At 38.1% G+C, this 19,713-nt stretch overlaps 1 protein-coding gene across 1 annotated transcript; it reads left to right on the top strand.

The window, feature by feature from the left end:
- The first annotated feature begins 1,752 nt into the window (after window positions 1-1,752).
- On the top strand, window positions 1,753-19,591 carry LOC122088972 (serrate RNA effector molecule-like). Its single transcript, XM_042658365.1, has 12 exons — window positions 1,753-2,645; window positions 9,480-9,589; window positions 11,326-11,383; window positions 14,280-14,354; window positions 14,485-14,559; window positions 14,667-14,714; window positions 14,917-14,985; window positions 15,056-15,865; window positions 15,955-16,003; window positions 16,936-17,225; window positions 17,323-17,505; window positions 19,245-19,591. The coding sequence occupies exons 1-12, from the start codon at window positions 2,239-2,241 to the stop codon at window positions 19,303-19,305; spliced, it is 2,235 nt and encodes a 744-aa protein (XP_042514299.1). The 5' UTR covers window positions 1,753-2,238; the 3' UTR covers window positions 19,306-19,591.
- Window positions 19,592-19,713: the final 122 nt, after the last annotated feature.

A 19,713-nucleotide genomic window follows, 5' to 3' on the forward strand; every position in this document is an offset into this window, starting at 1 on the left:
CATTGGGCTAAGCAAGGTTTTTTTGTCCATGACTTTCTATCGTTGTGTTGAAAGTTTAGATACTTCCAGAGAAACAAACTCCTGGAAGTTGGAACGCTCCAAATAACACTTGTTTCATATACCAAGAGTATGATGATTTTAGAGTTTTTCACTAAGGAGGCGGGAATATTTTAAGCCCCTCAGCTATAATGTTCCTACCCAATGGTTGGAGGATAAATATAAACATCCTAGGCATCTCTGTAGAGTTGGGCACCAAACAACTAAGCATTCAAGCCCTCTACTCAATCATTCCAAGTGTAATACAACATCCATTCACACTAACTCTCTCGTGTTCACTCAAGATCACTTCTTAAGTCCTTCTAAGGAGTGTAATAAGGTTGCCTTAGTACAAAAGGGCTGGTAAGTCCGACACAATTGGCTTATTAGTAACTAAGTCGTGATAAGCTACTTAGGCACCATTTGATAACGTTTCTACTGTTTCTATGTATAAAATTAGAGAAACCGATTTTTCACGTTTATGGAAACAGAAATAGATTTTTTGGTGTTTGATGAACTTATTTCTTAGATCATCCGCACCGAAATCTACCACACCAACAATGGCATTAAGGACTACCTTCAAGGATTTTTTGGTGTTTGATAAGCAAGTTGCATTTTGATCAATTTTTTATTGGGCCTTTCCTCAATATTTTGGCCTCAACTTATTTATAAAAATAGCGAAATATGTTATATACTTGTTTCGCTACTCATGTTTCTTGTATCATAAATTGCCATAAATTCTTATTTATGTTTCTAAAAATGGGTGGAACAAAACGGATTTATCAAATGTTTTTAAGGCCGTTTTTCCGTTTCTCCGCACACAAAAAACGTAAAAACATGTTTCTAGGAACATTATCAAATAGTGCCTTAGTTGTGACTTGTGAGATAATTAGATTAGATGATTAAATACTAACTAGCAACTCGTACACATGACTTTAAAATTGGAAAAATAAAAGTAATAAGAATAGCAAAAGGTTTCCAAATTGGCCGATCGGATAAGTATATCCCATGCTAAGGCCATCAAATTTCAATGTGTGGAAGATCATTTGCTGTGTAGGAGATTGCCTGGATTATGACTATACTATATATATCAATATTTTAACCAAATTCAATCATTTATTCCCCATGTATTAGCATGGACATGTTTTCATTTAGGGAAGGGCATTTCTTACCAAGTAGCAAAGGCTATATTGGTAGGCATAAATCACACCCTCTTAGTTCAATCAATAAGGGGTATCAAAGTCATATCATGGGGGAGTCATGAGAAGAGAGAAAGAGATGGAGGGAGTATTAACAGAGGCTACAACCATCGCTAGGAAGCATTATTCCTTTCATTTAGATCCATACACACCTACGTGTGCTTAGATTACTATTGCAATTTTTATTTTTTATCATACGAGTATCTTCTTTTAGACTAAACTTGACATGTGAATAGAAGACCTTAGGGTCTACCTAATCTACAAAATTTTAATATGACTAAGGCTTGATACTTGAACCAATTGATCCAAAAACCTGCCCCCCCAAAAAAAAAAAAAAAAAAAAAAAAAAGAGCAAAAATTGACATATTGCCAGTGTGAGATAAAATCTCCACGTGAAGGTAATGGGAGAGCACAAGAAGGAGATGACACTTATCAGTACAAGGGCACATGAGGAGGAGGAGGATAAAGGAGAGATGGTTGCATGAAAAAACTGTTTTAAGTCATGGTTTTTAAACCAGGTGGATCAGAACTCAGAAGCCGAATCAGTTCCAAACCCTAGAATTGTCATTGGCCTGAAAACTCGCCTATCCTAGGGATTCCTGTTGGAATTCGGGCGTGTCGGATCGGTTAGAATCCTGATCAGATCTGATTCCGATTCTTGAAACCGAAACCATTTTCGTTTTCGTAAAAAAAGAAATGAACCCATACTTCAATTGTGTTATTTTTCGTTGAAGCGCTCTCTCTTCGTGGATTTCTTTCTATTTTCGTATTTATGTCCACAACGGAATCAAAGAGAACCGATCTACTAGCACAGGAGAAGAGTAGATTTTGAGGATAAAAGTCTCCATTCATAAGCTTTTCAGAGGCTTCTGCAAATTCTAGGGTTTCTGTTATATTTTATTTAATCCGTTTCCGTACCATCGAATTCTCTTATCTCCATTGAAGACGGTTTCACCAATCTCCTTCATTGTGTTTCTGCTTTTAAGTTCCTGATTCTTCATTCATGGCGGAGGTTATGAACATGCCTGTGGAATCTCTAGATCGTCGCCGCGATGGGCAGTCGGAGACGAGAGATAAATCTGACGAAGAACCACCTCCGCCACCACCACCACCGCCGCCGAGGAAAAGAGACCGAGATTCGAGGGAGAGAAGAGATGATCGTGATATCGATCGTCCTCCGAGTCGCCGTAGCGATTTCCATGACCGTAACAGGTCTCCTCTGCCGAAGGACAGGGACAGGGATTACAAGCGTCGTAATAGCCCTAGCCCTCCGCCGTATCGTGACCGTCGCCACTCACCCCCGCGAAGGTCTCCTCCACCACCGCCGTTCAAGCGTTTGAGGAGAGATGATGGTTATGATGGACGCCGTGGAAGCCCTAGAGGTGGTGGCTTTGGACCGGACGATAGGAGGTTTGTGAGAGCTTGTCGTTCAATTTTAAGTGTTTTTGCATGATACGTGTTCCTTCTTGTGGTCTGATAAATCGAGTTGGGTAGCTGTGGAGTTCCAAGTGTGCTAAGTTCTTTCTATGTGGGTATGCTAGTATAACATAATTCCAAATGAATCATTAGGTGCAGGGTTGTCATGCTTGGGCTAATGATTGTTGTTCTCGAGCTATTACTTCATTAATTGGAGAACCACTGATGGTTGGGGTTATTGGAAGTGGAATTGGATAAATTATTTATATTCAGACTATTTCTGAAGGTTGCTGTATTGGAAGTAGGATCTGATATACTGGACTAGTATGGGACTGTGCTACAGTCTAATCTTATTTTCACTTGTCTTGATGGTGTTCCTTTCCCTTATTTGGCATGGTTATGTGCTTAAGCTTCCTCTTGGGGTGGGTATGCTAGCAAAATACCAGTGAAATCATTTGGAGATTAATTATAATGGCAGTTGCAGGATGTCGGGAGCCTGCTATGAGGTTTATACTGTTTGATGGATACCTCTTGCTTGATGGTTCCTTAGTGTGGCATCTTCATAATAATCTACGACTTAGGCGCATTCCCCATTGTTAATGTTACATTTCAGGTACTGGGGGAATGTTCATTGTTTTGCTTTACACAATTTCTTTTGATTAACACAATGCAACACATTGGGTACAGTACGCTGTCTTCTTGATTTTATCTTTGCTAGGTTGAAGTCCTATATGGACTGTCCTTGGTTTCAGTCACCCTTCTGATGGCAGGTTACTGAACATTGGCTCAATTCAGTAGGGGGGCAGTGAACATCTGTTTGTTAGTCTTATAATCTTGTTGTCTCTATTCATCCAAAAAAAAATCTTATTGTCTCAGGTTGTCATACTTTGTCTGCCTTACTTCTGATGGGAGCTAGGCGTACCAACATGGTCCCTGTAATTGTATGACTGGCACATCGTTGCATCATAAATAATTACTAAAACTTGTTGGATTCAAATATGAAGGATGGTTCTTTTCTGACATATCCATCAAATATCAAGAGATAGTGTGTATGCACACTGTTTTAGGCACTTGGTTTTAGAATAGTTTAGTATGCTTCCATACCCAATGGCAGAAAGTTATGTTTTATTCCATATATTTGTGATTGCAAAACCAATATCAGGAATCATCTAAGGGACCTCTAGAGAACCAATAGATTGGAAGTGCCTAATGCAATGTATGTCAAGGGCCATCCTCCATCCATCCAATAACGTTAGAAAAGGTTGTCCACTACAATATGAGTCTGTGAATGAACGCTATGAAGCTTCTAATAGTAGTATATTGGGGACTAAAATATGAGATGTTAGAGAGAGAATCTCAGCTTGAGGAGTATCTGCCTCCCTGACCAACCCAAACAAACCCCAATTGTTGTCCCAATAATGAACTTTGCCACCTTTTCCAAATAGGATAGGATTGTGAATTGGGCTTGAAGTTGAGATGCACAATAGAATGATAGATTAGATGTGGCTTTGCATGCATATTAACCTCTTTGGCATAGAGACTGTAAGACATAGGAGCTTAACTCTCATATTGCAAAAACTATCTGGGAGACTCCTTAGTAGATGGCATCATGAGTAGCTCAAGCTTAGTGGGAGTGGAATTTAAGGATTTTCTAGTGTAAATTATGGTTGGTTGAAGAGGTATGTGTGACTGTTGTGGTGCATCTGTCTAAATAGGCAATGCAGTCTTATATCCAACTCTTGAATCTCACACTGATCACAGGCCCAAGGATAGGTTCAGATCTAACATCAGAGAAGAATAACAGAGATCAAATGTGAACTAGGCAACTGAACAGAATGTAGGCATTGTGCATCTCAACAGCACAGAATGTAGGAATTTAAAAACAGAACTGAACTGTGATCAGGTAACAAAGATGTTTCAGCAGGAAGGAGGAGAAAGAAGAGAAGAAATACCGGAAGAATAGAGGAATAAGGGAAGAGAAGTAAGGAGAGAACAGAGTGAAGGACAAGAATGGAGAGAGAAAATCAAACTCAACTTTCACAACAAAACTCAAATTCTTTTCATTCATCTAAATTCGTGTAGGATTACAAGCCTATTTATAAAGACCGATGAAACACTTTAGGACCTCTAAACCATAAACAGTTATCACTTATCCGTTTAAGTTACCTAAACAAAACTAACTTAAATTGACCAGTTAATTGCTATAGAAGGCTCCCATGAACATAAACTACTGACAACAATTAGACATAAAATACTTACTAAAAAGTGACTCTTTCTAGAGTTGCTTAACAGAGAATGGGACCGACAGAATATTATCTATATAGTTAATCCCTGTACATAACTGATGCAGGAGCACTTCAATGGATCGAACCGAACCCGTTCGAGAGCGCAGACCAAAAACCAGATCTAAGTTTGGTAGTGATCAGTAGGATATTCAAAATGCTTATTTTATTTGGTGAAGATATGTAATCTTTTATTTTGGATTATTTTGGGGTAACTATTAGGCAAGTAGAGATCTCCAATTTTAGTCTTATTGTGTTTCTATTTTATTAGACTTTAATTTAGGAAGCCATTAGGAGGTTCTATTTCAGTGTAGGTAAGTAAGTTTTTATTTTGGTTTAATATAAATTAGCATGTAACCCAAGTTATGGAGAATTAATGAATTGAAGAAGAATTAAATTGAATGGTTTAGCTGTAACCATCCTCCCCCCTCCCTTCTCGCTCTTATTCCTCCTTGTCCAGAGAGACAGTTTTCCCTTCCCCTTTCTTCTTCCCTGCGATTCCTCTTCCCCTTCTTCTCCTTCTCTCCTTCCTTCCCATGAGACCTCCTTTCCCCACCCCTCTTCTTCTTCTTCTATGCGATTTCTCCTTTCTTCCTTGCGAAGAACACCCCCTCTTCTGTGCGACCTCTCTCTTTCAGTTTATTTTTTCCGTTCTGCTGCTGCTTTTCCCTGTTCTCATTTCTGCAGCCAGTCCTGTTAGACTTCTCTCTCTCTCTCTCTCTCTTTTCAGCCTAAACTTAGATTGAAGGAGGCCCTCCTTTAAGCGATTGAAGTCCCAAAATTTCACCCCGAAGAAGATCCCTGTTGGGAGACGTAAACCTGTAACTCAGGCTAACTAAACGTACTGTCCAGGTCTGGTTTCAGACAATTACATCTCCCCTGGGTGCTGATCACTGGAACCATTAGAGCGTGTGTACGGTAGGGTTTTGGAGCACCTTCCATCGCCTGAAACTTCATTAGGAACAGTTATGCAGATTCATGACCAAAATACACTTGTTTTATCTGGAATAAGCCTAAGGTATGGAAAAAGGAAACAAACTGGTTAATCCCGTATTTAACCTTAAAGACCCTAGGTTAGGCCCATAAATGGTATATTACACTCAAAACACATGGGATGAAAGATCCAACATGTATAGAACCCAACCTTAGGTTTATTCCTAATAAAACAAGCCCATTTTGGTCATGATTCTGCATCAAACAGATTAATGGTGAGGAAGAAATTGTACCTGCACGCACCCCAAATGTGTTATTTGCACTTTGCTTGTGGCTAGGTTGAAGAGAAATTCATGGTTCGTGCTTTAAGGTCTTCTTTTAGTTGTTTTTCCTGATTTACCCCCGCTCTTCTATCCTAATTATGTGTTGTCCCTTCTTTCCCTTCCATTCCATGAATACCTCTCCCCCCATTCATACGTTACTTTCTTCTTCTAAAGTGGGGGTTCAAAAAGTCTTCTTTGTCTTTTGTGTAAAAGTCATTCTTTTGTTTTACCTCCATATTGTTGACCCTCTCTTTCTCCCCTTTATTATAGCCTGCCATCGAGTCTTGCCCTTTCCTAGCTTACCCTTAGTGAATAAATCAAAAACCCCTTCCATACCCTATTATCCTACTTGACACACTCTCCCTTGCTTTGTTGAAGTTGTGCTACATTACGATTCTGCCACCCTTTATTAGAAACTTTAATTTATTTACAATATTGCCATCCTTTGTTATAACTGCAGCTTATTTGCAAGAATTGTCATCATTACTAAGTGCTTGGCTGTTTCACTCTTGGTTGGGTCCATAAGCAATCCGAGTCTGGTCCTTGGGACCCACCGGCCCCGCATTAATAATCTAGTTAGTCAAAACGGGAATGGGGAAAAACTTTGTGTGGTCCAACGTGTTTAAAAACAGTTTAGGATTTGAATGCAATGGTAAAAAATTTGGTCAAACATTCCAAGAACTGAAAGAAAAGAAAGGAAACGGATGGCTTAAGGCTTAAACATTTAGTTTTGAAAAATATGGGACCAAAAAAGAAACAATATACATTCATAAATTGCGGGACCAACTCTTGCCTTTTTAGTTAAATATTAATATTTGATGTGTGGACCATAAATCTATATAATATAAGAACTGCTGTTTTTTCCCACTCAAAAAATGTAAAATGCGGTTTGAACCCGTTTAAAACAATTCCTTATTTCGCTGCCTTTACCCCCCCTTTCCGTATCTTTTCGGGTCAAAATGGAAAATGGCAAAAAAAAAAAAAAAAAAAAAAAAAAAAATGGTGACAGTAAAATTGTGGCATTCAAAACTTGCTTTTATTAACTATGATACAAAATTAAGACCCCAGTATGGGCTTATAAAAGAGACTCTTTGTATCAATATATGTAGCCCAAGTTCCATAAATCCCATCCATGTGTCAAAGTAAAGCCTTTTTAGGCCCAATTGAACAATATTAATTGCCTTGATAGGTGGCTGCTTTTATGTGTATTTGGGATTTCATATGATTTGGTGATTTGAAGATGAGGAGCTTGGTTTGCCATCCTGAAGAGCTCAAGTTGTTAATCAAGGTCTGGTTTTGGTGGCTCTAGTTGATTGTATTGGGCATAGTTATTAAGGCGGCAAGGCAACGGAGGCGTTTGAGGGTCTTTCAGAGTGCCTTAGCGATAAGGCGGGCATAAAACGTCGCCTTATTGATTAAATTGTTCATTTGTAATTTTTTTATAAAACCATTCTATTCGATTCAAATCCTAGTTGAATCCTATTACTCATATGCTAAATAAATATTAAAGGTTCATACTTCATACCAATGCAAGATATTCATCAAGAAAACAAATCAATAAAGTGAATCAATAAAGTGAATAAACTAAGTTCATCTTCATCAATCATCAATCATCAAAATAATGAATTGATTTAGATATTAACATATTCTGAACCTTAAACACTAATTTGAAATCAAAATCGGAAAACAGAAATTTATAAGAAATGTTGAAGAAAGACACTAGAAGATTGTTTTGTTTTAGGCTTTTGAAAACACTGACTAAACTAGAAATGAGAACTAGCAAAGAAAATTAAAAACTGAAATCAAAATAGGGCAGATTAAGAACAAAATGCAATTCAGCAGCTGATGACCTACTTAATGGCAATCTCAAACTTGGAAGGAAATAGAGGGAACGGCAGATTAGTAGAATTAATAAGCAGTAGGAAGAATGGGAATAGTAGAAGAAAAGAGGGAGGAAATATCACATGTGAGAAGAAAGATGAACAGAACTAGGTAAGGAAGAAAAAGGAGACCAATTCTCGAATACCAAGGGGGGTTTATACATTATACATACATATAACCTTTTTAAAAAAGAAGAAGAGATAGGTACAGAGCTCACCGTAGTCTTCAACAGAGTGAAGAACAGAAGAAAAAAAAAATCAGGTACTTTGTATGAAGAACTGAAGAAGAATGAAGAAGAAAGAAGGAAAAAAAAAGAAGACAGGTACAGAGTTAAGTTAACCGAAGGCTGAAGAAGAGTGAAGAACTGAAGTACAGAAGAAAGAAAAAAGAAAAAAAAAGGTACTGTATGATGAACAGAAGAAGAAAGAAGGGAGAAGAAAGAAGAGGAAAAAAAAGGGTACAGAGCTCATCGTACTATCGTAGGTTGAAGAAGAGAAGAGTGAAGAATAGAATAAAAATAAAATAAAAAAAGAGGTTCTGTATCAGAAGATCAGAAGAAGAAAAAAAAAAAACACACACACACACACATCGACCACCGTAGCACGATTCAGTCTTCCTCTTCCTTGGACGATCTGTAAAGGAAGGAAGAGCAGCAGCTTGCGATGGAGGAATCTCCTTCAATTCTTCTCTGTTGGACCTGGACAAAAGCAAGAGTTCCCAGGTTTGGTATTTTTCTGGGCCAGACTCGAAAAGTCATGGGCTGGTTGAAACTTTTTGAAACTACTGAAACTGGTTGAAACTTTTTTTTTTTGGGTCGAAACTACTGAAATATTTGAAATATGGTCGAAACTTGTCGAACAATCCAGTATTGACCTTAAATTTCATCTCAGTTTTTGTCAGTTTCGACTGAGATTTGGTACCCATCTCATCAGCAGAATATCCTTGCTGCAAAGGGGTCAGTGGAACTATGCTTATATCAATTGAAGGGTTGGATCACTGTGCACAGTAGGAACATCTCACTCCAGAGGATATTTTCTTCAGCAACATCATACTTCATGCATTGGATGGGAATGTGCGATTATTGCATCTGTATACTCAGGATCTTTTTTGCATCACAACAATTTGATATTGTGTTTTCTTCTCTGTTTCATTCATGTTTGCATTTGCTGTTTTATTGAATATGGTACTTTTTTGTCTTCTGGTTATTCTTTTTTGTGCGATGTAAAGGGGGTAGAAAAATGCAAAAAAGGCAAAGGATGAGCTAGAAATGCTTAAAGATTCTGTTCGTGCTATATGGATTTTTTGGTTTTGTTGTCTAGTAGCAGTTCATAAGTTGGGTTTATCGAATATTCGTTATTTGGTGAAGATATTTTTTTTGGATACATGGGCTTATTGATTTGGTGGCGCAGGTTTGGCTATGATTATGCGGGTGGATATGAACGTGGAGGAGGGAGAACTGGCTATTCTGATGAAAGGTCTCATGGTCGATATATGAATCGATCATCTGGTGGCTATCAAGGTGGATCTTTTGGTTACTGACCATTTTAATTTACTTTTTTTTTCTCCGTAACTTTATTAGAATGTTAACTTCTTATTATTGTTTGAATCTAGAATATGCATCAGTGAAATTGCTCTTTAATTGACTCCTTTTTTAATAAAATTTGCTTCTTCCTAAATATGTGTGAGTACTTCTTTCCTATTATTTTTCGTTTGGCACTACATTTATTAACTTGCTGCCTTGGCAGGTAAACATCCACTTCATACTTTGATTTGCATTTTTTTGTCAACCTTTGACTGTGACCCAATGCGTTGCAGTGCCGTGTATGTGTGTATTTTATTTCCTCCTTTAATATTTATTTTGGAATATGAAAGAAAAAGAATATGCTCAATGAATGGAAAAAATTATTTCCATATAACACAAGATTTAAAAAGAAGAAAAAAAAGATGCAAAAGGAGGAAAAGCTACATTTGTAATACTTGAACATCCTATCTTCCAATTGCCAACACAGAAGTTTGGCACAGTTTCTCGTTAATTTCTGTGTGGTGCGTTCCAGTGTTGTGTTTGTGTGTATTTTATTTCCCCCTTTTTATTTTATGTACTCTTATCTTCTTTTTCCCTGTTGTCTCTTCTTGCCCTTGTCCTACTTTTGACTCTGTGTTAAGTTTTTAACCGCCCATAAAGCCCCGGCTATCCCTCTTTTCATATATGATTCACTATCACCGTAATACCTATGTGCGTTTGGTATGCGTTCTTGGCTGATAATTCATTTCAAGAAATCATACCAAACGTAACCTTAATTTCAAAAAGTTCACTATACAATTCCAATGCTTTCAAAGTGTAGCTGTATGGTTCATTCTTTTTAATCATGATTTACAGTTGAGATTCTCAGGGGGTGGGCCCGTGACCACAAAATGTCGAGTTGAGAACATAGTTCTCAAGGTGTTGGTGTAGAACCAGGGTCGAAAACCCTACTTGTTTTGCTAATGGGCCCACCTGGATTATCAACTTAAACAAATTTAGTGGCAAAACTGTAATTGTTGGACTGGAGCCTTGGTCGCCTAGGCAGGGAGCCTTGCCTGTGTCGCCTTAAAATTTTCCCCTTCACTCGATTGCCTTGGTTGGCCTTGGCTCCATGATAACAATGATTGAGAAGATGAGATGACAAATATTGCAGTTGGTATGATTTCAAAGAATGCATTATCGACCTAGAATGCATACCAAACGCAGCCCTAATCTGTCAACTGTAGAGCAGTCTCACTAAAGCCTTAGCACGACCAATATTAGGAGTTTTTACGCCTGATGACTTGTTCCCTCTAACAGTAGGTTAAGTCTTTGTCTACCATCACCCTGTCAATGCCTAACCTTAATTTTGGTTTTGATCATTTTCTAATTTTATAGAGCAAGCTCTCTTTTAATTTCTCCCTTATTTTCTATTTTAGGGTAAATTTTGGGAAAGAAAATCATCACTTCTCTTTTTGTGAAATGAAATCAACATGCAGCCCTACTTGTATATAACTATAATGCATGGCACTGTTGGTACCTCATCATAGGTCTGACTTGAAGTATCCAGTGGTATATTTTAGTTTTTTCATATTTTCATTTTTTATTGTAACTTCAACTGATATTAGTTTCTCTGAAAATTGTTTGATGTACAACTTTTTCCTGGTTGAGTTTCGACTATTATTATTATTATTATTTTTTTGTTTTGGTTTTAGATTGGGAATTTATTTCTTTTCTTTCTTTTCTGTTTCCAGATTGGGATTCTGGTCGTGGTGGTTATGGTGATGCTTCAAACACAGGGAGCACACAAAGGTTAGCATTCATTATGTTTTTACTCGGTTGAAATTTTTATGATATTCTATTCAGTTGAGCAGGACAACATGGTTACAGTTACTTCCTTTTTTAGTTGTAGGTTTCCTTTCTGTTTGATCTTTTTCTCTAGACCTCCTGGCGGGACCATGAGAAAAGAAAAAAATTTGTGGTGTTCTCTCCACTTACATGAGTTATTTTTTTTTCCCTTTGATTCAATTGGATCCTAATTTTTTTTTCAGAAGATTTTATGTATTATATTACTGTAATTCATACTTAGGTAGATATTAATTTGAAGTAAGGTAACACGTGGTGCTGAAGTGCTTAGGATATCGTTATGTCGGGAACTTTCCTTTATCGAGATGCCCTCATGGTAATCCAGCTGACTGAACTTCGTTTTTGGTTGAAGCAATGACTTCGAAATTGAAAGATAAATGATCTAAAGGAGACAGACATATGAAAAGATGTTCTTTCAGCTTTTACTTCTTTTTGAACAATTTAAGTGTAATACTAGCTAGGTTGAATGTTTTGGGTCCAAGATTCTTCTAATGCAAGACAGCAAGACCGTTTAGTGCATCCCCTTTGGTAATTAGTAGATGGTTCATAACTGCATTTGCTCATGATTTTAGGTATTGTTTAGTTTGATTTGCTTTGTTTAATAATTGATGACACTGGCTTAACTTTCTTTTCTTGGTGGTAGAAAACAAAAAGTTGAAGAGACCTATATGCTTTGGTTGACTTTCTTTAATAGATGACAGGGTCTATCTGTTGGGAAGAGATGCACCTTCCCACTTGTGTGAATCAAAGATGCAAATAGATGACAAAAGAGAATGGAATAGAAAAGAAATAAACACAAGTAAAATACACACAAGATTTAACTTGGAAAACCCTTCTATGTGAAGGGGAAAACCATGGGGCAACTCTGAGAGCAATTCACTAAAAATCAAATGAAAGTATTACAATTTCTTTTTCCCCAGAAGATTGAGGTAACCACAAGATTGAGAAAGAAACAACAAGCACTTGAAGATTTACAAGGTTACCTCATGCACCAACAACATGCTACCAAATCACTTCTAAAAGCCACCAAGAAATTTCTCCCAAAGCTTGGAGAACCCAATCGAATGCACAAACCGTAGTTTCAACTGGATGAAACAAGAGCGTGAGATGTAGAAAAAAGGCCTAAAAAATGACCCAAATGTGAGAGTAAGCCTATTGAAAAATTCTGTATCCCTTCTTCAAGAGCTCAAGAATGCCTTCTTTTGCTTCCTTTTGCTTCAAGTAAGCAAAACCCTTCTTCCCTCAAACCTTCGACAATTTCTCTCCTTGGTAGAGAAATCACACTCATTCTCTCACCTCCTTTCTTGCCTTGGAAGAATGACCCACTACACACTTCGCACAAACTGACTCTTTGGGTTCTACAACCCACTAAGAAAAAGATAGCGGATGCCAACTCACCACTTGACTTGACTTGTGTTTGGAGTTTGGACCCAACTTGGACCAAACCACCAAACTCCTCATGGGTCTGGAGATTCTGGACCAATATGACCCAAACCCAACACTATCTGCCTATCCTGCTTTCCGCAATTCAGTATGGTCGGATGATCATCTAATTTGTTTCAAATTCTATGACATTGGTTTAACTTTCTTTCTTGGTGGTAGAATACAAAATGTTGGAAAAAAAAAAAAAAAGAGACCAAGTGCACAAGGCTCCCGCTACTGCAGGGTCTGGGAGGGGCAAGTGTATGCAGCCTTACCCCCTGCTTCATAGAAGAGGCTGTTTCCAAATTTTGATCCTGTGACCAACATGTTTCCAACTTAATATTGATGAGACCTATATGCTTTGGTTGACATTCTTTAATAGCTGACGGGGTCTATCTGCCTATCCTTATTTCCACAATTCAGTATGGTCGAATGATGATCTAATTTGTTTCTAATTCTATGTTTATTATGTGAGCTTATTCATAGTTGAGTCTGTTTTAACTCTTGGTGGTTTTGTTGAAGTTTTCATCTATTATCTGTCTGGCATGGGCATCAATTGATAGCTCTGCGCCAAGAAGCCTTGGGACCTCCATTGCACTTCTTCCTCTTTTACTCTTACCACTTATTTGACAACATAAATTTTGATTCAAGTTCTTGAAAGTTTGTCATTCAATTACACAATATGTGGAGAGATCAATTATGTTCCTGTAAGGCTGTAATGTGTTGTTCTGGAGACATACTTGACATTGAAGACATCTTATTAATAGAATTAATTTTCAATTTACCCTTTTGTTGCTTTTCAGAAAAAAAAAAAAAAAAAAAAAAATGAAAACCTTTTTGTCTTCGTTCTTCACTGATTATGTCCTAAGACTTTGTCTAAATGCGTCTTTATCAATCTGGAGACAAATGTCTGCATTATGATCATGTGGGTAAGTGCGTACACAAGAACAGTTTTCCACGTCATAGAAGTGTGTCAGATGTCCCTCTTTAGTTGAGTTGTGAAATGCTCTATGGAGATTGTATACATTCATGTTTCCAACAGATGTAGTTGCCAATGGGTTGTTTTTGCCTGCAAATATAGTTACATATTAGGCCTTTCTTGGATACATTCTTTCAAATGATGACATTTTCTTAAGCTCAGAAATTACAGGGACATTGACTGGAGGTAGGAGAAATAATGTGAAGGATGCTTATGGCATCATTCTTTGGTCAAGAAGTTTTTATCCACTATAGCTTATGTAGTATTTTTTTTCCTGTTTTGATGAAGAATCACTTTAGCTTATTGGATACCTTGTTCTTTTTTTGGGCTTTCCAGATTTAATTCCCTTTTCTTTTCCCCCCATATTGTTTTAACATTTTCCAAGAATTTTATCTTAGTTACATTAATTCAGTAAGATGACCCAGTGATTGATTGTTCCAGGGAAGGCTTGATGTCATATAAACAATTCATCCAAGAGCTTGAAGATGATATACTGCCATCTGAAGCTGAGCGCCGGTATGTAAAGGGTAATTGCTGTGGGTGTTGATTAATTGATTACTGAATTTGCATCATCTTGATGCAATGACATTTATTTGGTAGCTTATGGACTGTTAGCATGGATTGACATATTCCTTTGATGATATAGGTATCAAGAGTACAGATCAGAGTATATTTCAACTCAGAAACGTGCTTACTTTGATGCTCATAAGGATGAAGAATGGTGTGCCTGCTATTTTTTTTATTTGTTCCTTTGATATTTTATTTTCTGTTTTCTTCCACTGTTTTGTTGCTTTTCCTTTCTTAATTTGATTTATCATGTGGACATAGGTTGAGAGACAAGTACCACCCAACGAACTTATTATCAGTCATAGAAAGGTGTGCCTCTAAATTGGAAAGAATATAAGCCTAATTGATAAATTTCATGTGGATGCTCATTCCTAGTTTTCTGGTGGTGATATGACCATTTTTGTGGGTTGAAGAAGTGCTTAGATAGTGCTTTTCATGTGAGAATCAACTATTCGTTACATTTTCTTTGTCTAATTAGTTTTTTTCCTCTCTCACTGTTGCATCTTTCTAGGAGGAATGAAAATGCACGGAGACTCGCTAAAGACTTCTTGTTAGATTTGCAGAGTGGAACACTGGACCTGTAAGTTCTTCTCAATATCCATGCATACAAGGCCTTAGAACCTACTAAGTTGTTTCATTTTATGATGCAGAGGTCCAGGTTTCAATGCTGCATCGTCAAACAAATCAGGACAAGCAAGTGATCCGAACTCCGAGGATGAAGCAGATGCTGGTGGGAAAAGGAGACGACATGGTAGGGGGCCAGCTAAAGAAAATGATCTCCATTCAGCTGCTCCAAAAGCTCACCCAATCAGCTCTGAACTTAGACGAATTCAAGCTGATATTGAACAAGCACTGGCTCTTGTACGTAAACTTGATCGAGAAAAAGGGATTGAGGAAAATATATTGTGCATGGCCAATAATGATAAAATGGACGGGGAAAAAGCTCATGGTGGATCTATGGGGCCTATAATAATTATTAGGGGCTTAACTTCTGTCAAGGGCCTAGAGGGGATCGAGCTTTTGGATACACTCCTTACTTATCTCTGGCGCATCCATGGTTTGGATTACTATGGGATGATTGAGACAAATGAAGCTAAAGATCTTCGGCATGTGAGGGCAGCAGAAAGCAAGAGCCAGGATGAAACAAGTGCTGCTGGGGCTGAGTGGGAGAATAAACTTGACTCATTTTGGCAAGGAAGATTGCAGGGTCAGGATCCGTTGGAAATAATGACAGCCAAGGAGAAGATAGATGTGGCTGCTGTTGAAGCTTTGGAACCATGTGTCAGGAAAATAAGGGATGAGAAGTACGGATGGAAGTATGGCTGTGGAGCAAAAGGTTGCACAAAGCTTTTCCATGCCGCAGAGTTTGTGCATAAGCATCTGAGGCTGAAACACACAGACCTTGTGATGGAATTGACTGCAAAAGTGCGTGAAGATTTGTATTTCCAGAATTACATGAAGTAAGGGTTTCAATCTTCTCCTCTTTCTGTTACATTGCTGTGCTTCTGTTGATTCATACCAATTGATGACTGCCTCATTATCATTGCAGTGATGCAGATGCTCCTGGTGGACAACCTGTGATGCAGCAACCTCAACCGGTATGATTTTGTTGGACCATTAACACAGTCATGCATCCATGCATTACATGTACAGGATATACATATACAAATAATTGACCACCTTTGCAAAATAGGGTTATCTTTTAATGTGCCTTTCATCCTTGTAGGTCTTGAGGTGCATCCTTGGGTGTTTAAAATGGGAGCTATTTAGTAGGTAGATTTGAGGCATGTCATATATGTCAAAATTTTCCAGTAGCTGTTTCATAAATACTCATTATTGAGTACGTTCGTAATTGTTCAGATAAGTTAAAATTGGTCTAGAAAGGAAACGGGGCTTCAGTATGGTCCTTCTGAAGAGCATTCTACATATCAGTGTTCTTCTGGTGGTCAGAAGTAACATTTTTTTTCCTCTTAATGTTTCTGCTTTGCGTGTTCATTATGAGAACAAACAGAATTCTGAGCATGTCATTTGCTGGAGAATGCTACCAATTTTGACTGAATGTGCAATTGTGATGATTATTGTCACATTATAGCGATGATGGGGGCATGGCTCGTTCCCGGTGACTGGAGTGGTTAACTGAGAGGAAAGAGAGAGGAGCTGGAGTCCTCCTGTAGGCCTCACCCCTCTTCTCCTCTCTTTTTTCTCTCACTGGACTGCTTCTGTCACAGGAGAGCATCCTTCTGTGATGTTTGAAGATCTAGTTACTTTTGAAATTCAGTAAGTATCATCTTCCTTATTTTATTGGTTCCTTGCCAGTTTTGCCATGTCATCTCTTACAAGTTAGATGGGTTTCCAATTCGTTTATTAAATTTTTGCTATTGTTTGTAACTTTGGGTTTTCTATGGACTGATGGTTTTTCTTACTTGAATATACTCTTTTGATCTTTCTTGCTGATCCATCTCTTTGGTATGAGCCTCAGTCTGTGGTTCTTATTTTGCTTTGGTTGGGTTTTTTTTCGTGTCTTTTTCAGAAGGACAAGTTGCCACGGCGTAGGCCTGGTCCAGAGAGTCGACTGAGGGATGATCGTGGAAACCGTAGAGAGCATAACAGGGCTGATAGAGTTAATGGTGATGAAAGATATGATAGGGCTGAGAATTCGCCATCCCGTGAGTTCCCGTCCAATGCTGGTGGTCTGGAAGGTGGGAATCCTGATGACCCAATGTTTGATGCTTATGGTGGACAAGGCATGCGAGCTGCTCCCCCTTTTCCCTCAGATATTCCTCCTCCTCCACCAGTACTGATGCCTGTACCTGGTGCTGGGTAGGTTTTCTTTTTGTTCGATTTGTTATCTTTGTTTTATGCTTGAGAGCTATCTTTTTTATTTGTTATTAAGCTTGTGTTTGGGTAACTGTTGCAGCCCATTGGGACCTTTTGTTCCTGCACCACCTGAAGTTGCCATGCGGATGTTGCGGGAGCAGGGTGGGCCGCCTCCTTATGAGGGTGGTGGTAGGAAGGGCCGGTCTGGCCCCCAGGTAGGCGGACCGGCACCTATTATTTCTGTGTCTCCTGCTTTCCGGCAGGACCCTCGACGTATTCGGAGGTAAGTTACGGCTGGGACAGTGGTCAAAACTTTTTTATTATCAATTTTACTTGATGTTGAAAGTATCACTGATCACTACAAAATCTCATTACGTTTGCTGCCTGTTTCTAATTCCAACATTACCTATTTCAATATTCTTTTAAAAATTGAATAGTCAGGGTTCTGGCATGAGTGAGTCCAGGCACTTGTAGGTGTTGTCCTTAATAGAGGTCTACATGTGTCGTCTGAACATGATCAGTGATTCCTATCATATTCCAAGAATCAGTCTCCCTCGCCTCTCTCTCTCTCTCTCTCTCTCTCTCTCTCTCTTAGCTGTGTGGATTCTTGGGTTAGGTAGGTGAAGGCACCATAGTATTTTTTTTTATCATTTTATGTATTCAACCACACAAAGTAACAAACACATACTTTCCAACTAACAAAACAATACAAAAGTTTTCAGCTTAGTATGATTTATGAATAATTTAAACTGCCTATTAAAGGTTGTAAGCTACACGTACATATAAATTAACAGTCCATTAGAGTAGTAGCAATCTCAATCAATATATGCTGACAACCAAGTAGTTCTGTGTTGTATCTTAGTGTGCTACGTGATGCACCAGTTTTTCTGTTTCCAATTAACCTCTGCTATTTCGTCGAAAAATAAACCTCAGGTATGGTGTGCCCAACTGCACTGTGGTCTATGCGTTATTTCCCTTGTTTGTTGTTGTTGACAACTTCCTGACCTTTTCCTCATCAATAACAAAACAGTTTTGTGGAAAATAAGTAATTGGCTGAGGCCTTTACTTGAATTTCTGTCTGTTGTGCTTTCTGCTGCATCTTGTTGTTTTTTCACTGCCTGTGGAAGGGAATGGTCCCTACTTGCATTTAGTTGCCCTAGGAAGAGAAAATAGGAGCAAAAATTTTGAGCACCGTGATGTCAGAGGTGTTAGACTTGGTTAACATTGGAGATTAGCATTCAAGGGGGTCGAGGGGAGAGGGTAGTCATGATTCTCTTATATTTCTTGGACATTTCTAAATTATTTATGAAAAGATACATAATTTTAGAAGTTATCTCAATCAGATGAAAATTATTTTTTGAATGCTTATATCTATATATATATATATATATATATATCTATTTGCAATGATGTACGGAACTGAGTGTTGGGCAGTGAAGAAACAAAATATAATCAAACTTTGGGTAGTTGAACTGAGGGTGTTGAGATGATGAGCGGTAAAACTAGAAAAAATAAAAAGGCTAAAATTACTCTAGGAGAAATTGTGAGGAAAGAAATGCGTAGCCTAGGGCTAGTAAAAGCATGACTTTAAAAAGAGCTGAACAGAGAAAAAGTATCCTGTAGTGGACCTCATTTAGTTGGGATAAGGCTTAGTTGAGTTGAGACAATAGGTAGGTTAGACCGTTGGACTACATCATTAAGGGTGCCAATTAGCATTTTCTTTTCCGCAGAAGAGGCTGTTCCAAGTTTTTTTAATTAGCATTTTCTTTTCCTTTTCCGTTAGACTTTGTATACTTAACAATCCGTGAGATTCTTTTTTCCTCTGAAACAACAAATGCATCCTTATTGTTAGAAGGCAACAATAGGTTACTTCTTGCCACTCTTGAAGTTTGAATGAATGGAAGATGTAATGTCTATTCTTGGTCAGCAATAGTAGCCTTTCACTCCATTCAAGCGAAAAAAAAAAATACTGTAAATTCTTAATTTTGCAGTGTTGACACAAGCATTTGTTTGGGTGTGCAGTTATCAAGATCTTGATGCCCCAGAAGACGAAGTCACAGTGATAGACTACAGGAGTTTGTAGGTGATATCTTTTTGAGTTGGTTGATGATCCTGAGTTGACATTCCGGAGTCTCAGCAAGTGGAAAAGGCACAGTTCCTCTTATGTGTCTATTCTTTTTTTTTTTTTTTTTTCGATTATCATTGAAGAAGGGGGGAAAAGGTACTAACTCCAGACTTGCTAGCAATGGCTGTTGTGGTGGAACCACAATAATTGTCATGGAATCCATTCACCTCTCTTGTACTATAGTCAAAAGGGATAATCGATTACATGCAGTGCTGCACTATCTGTTTGTGCTTTTGATTGGGTATCTGGAATCGTCTACTCTCTTTTCTGCTGGTGTTGAAATGAGACCTCCTTTTGTTTTTTTTTTTTTTTTTTTGGGGTGGGGGGCGTGGTTAGCTTCTGGGATACAAGAGATTTTATTTATCA

The sequence above is a fragment of the Macadamia integrifolia genome, chromosome 9 (assembly GCF_013358625.1).
Source record: "Macadamia integrifolia cultivar HAES 741 chromosome 9, SCU_Mint_v3, whole genome shotgun sequence".
Lineage (NCBI taxonomy): Eukaryota > Viridiplantae > Streptophyta > Magnoliopsida > Proteales > Proteaceae > Macadamia > Macadamia integrifolia.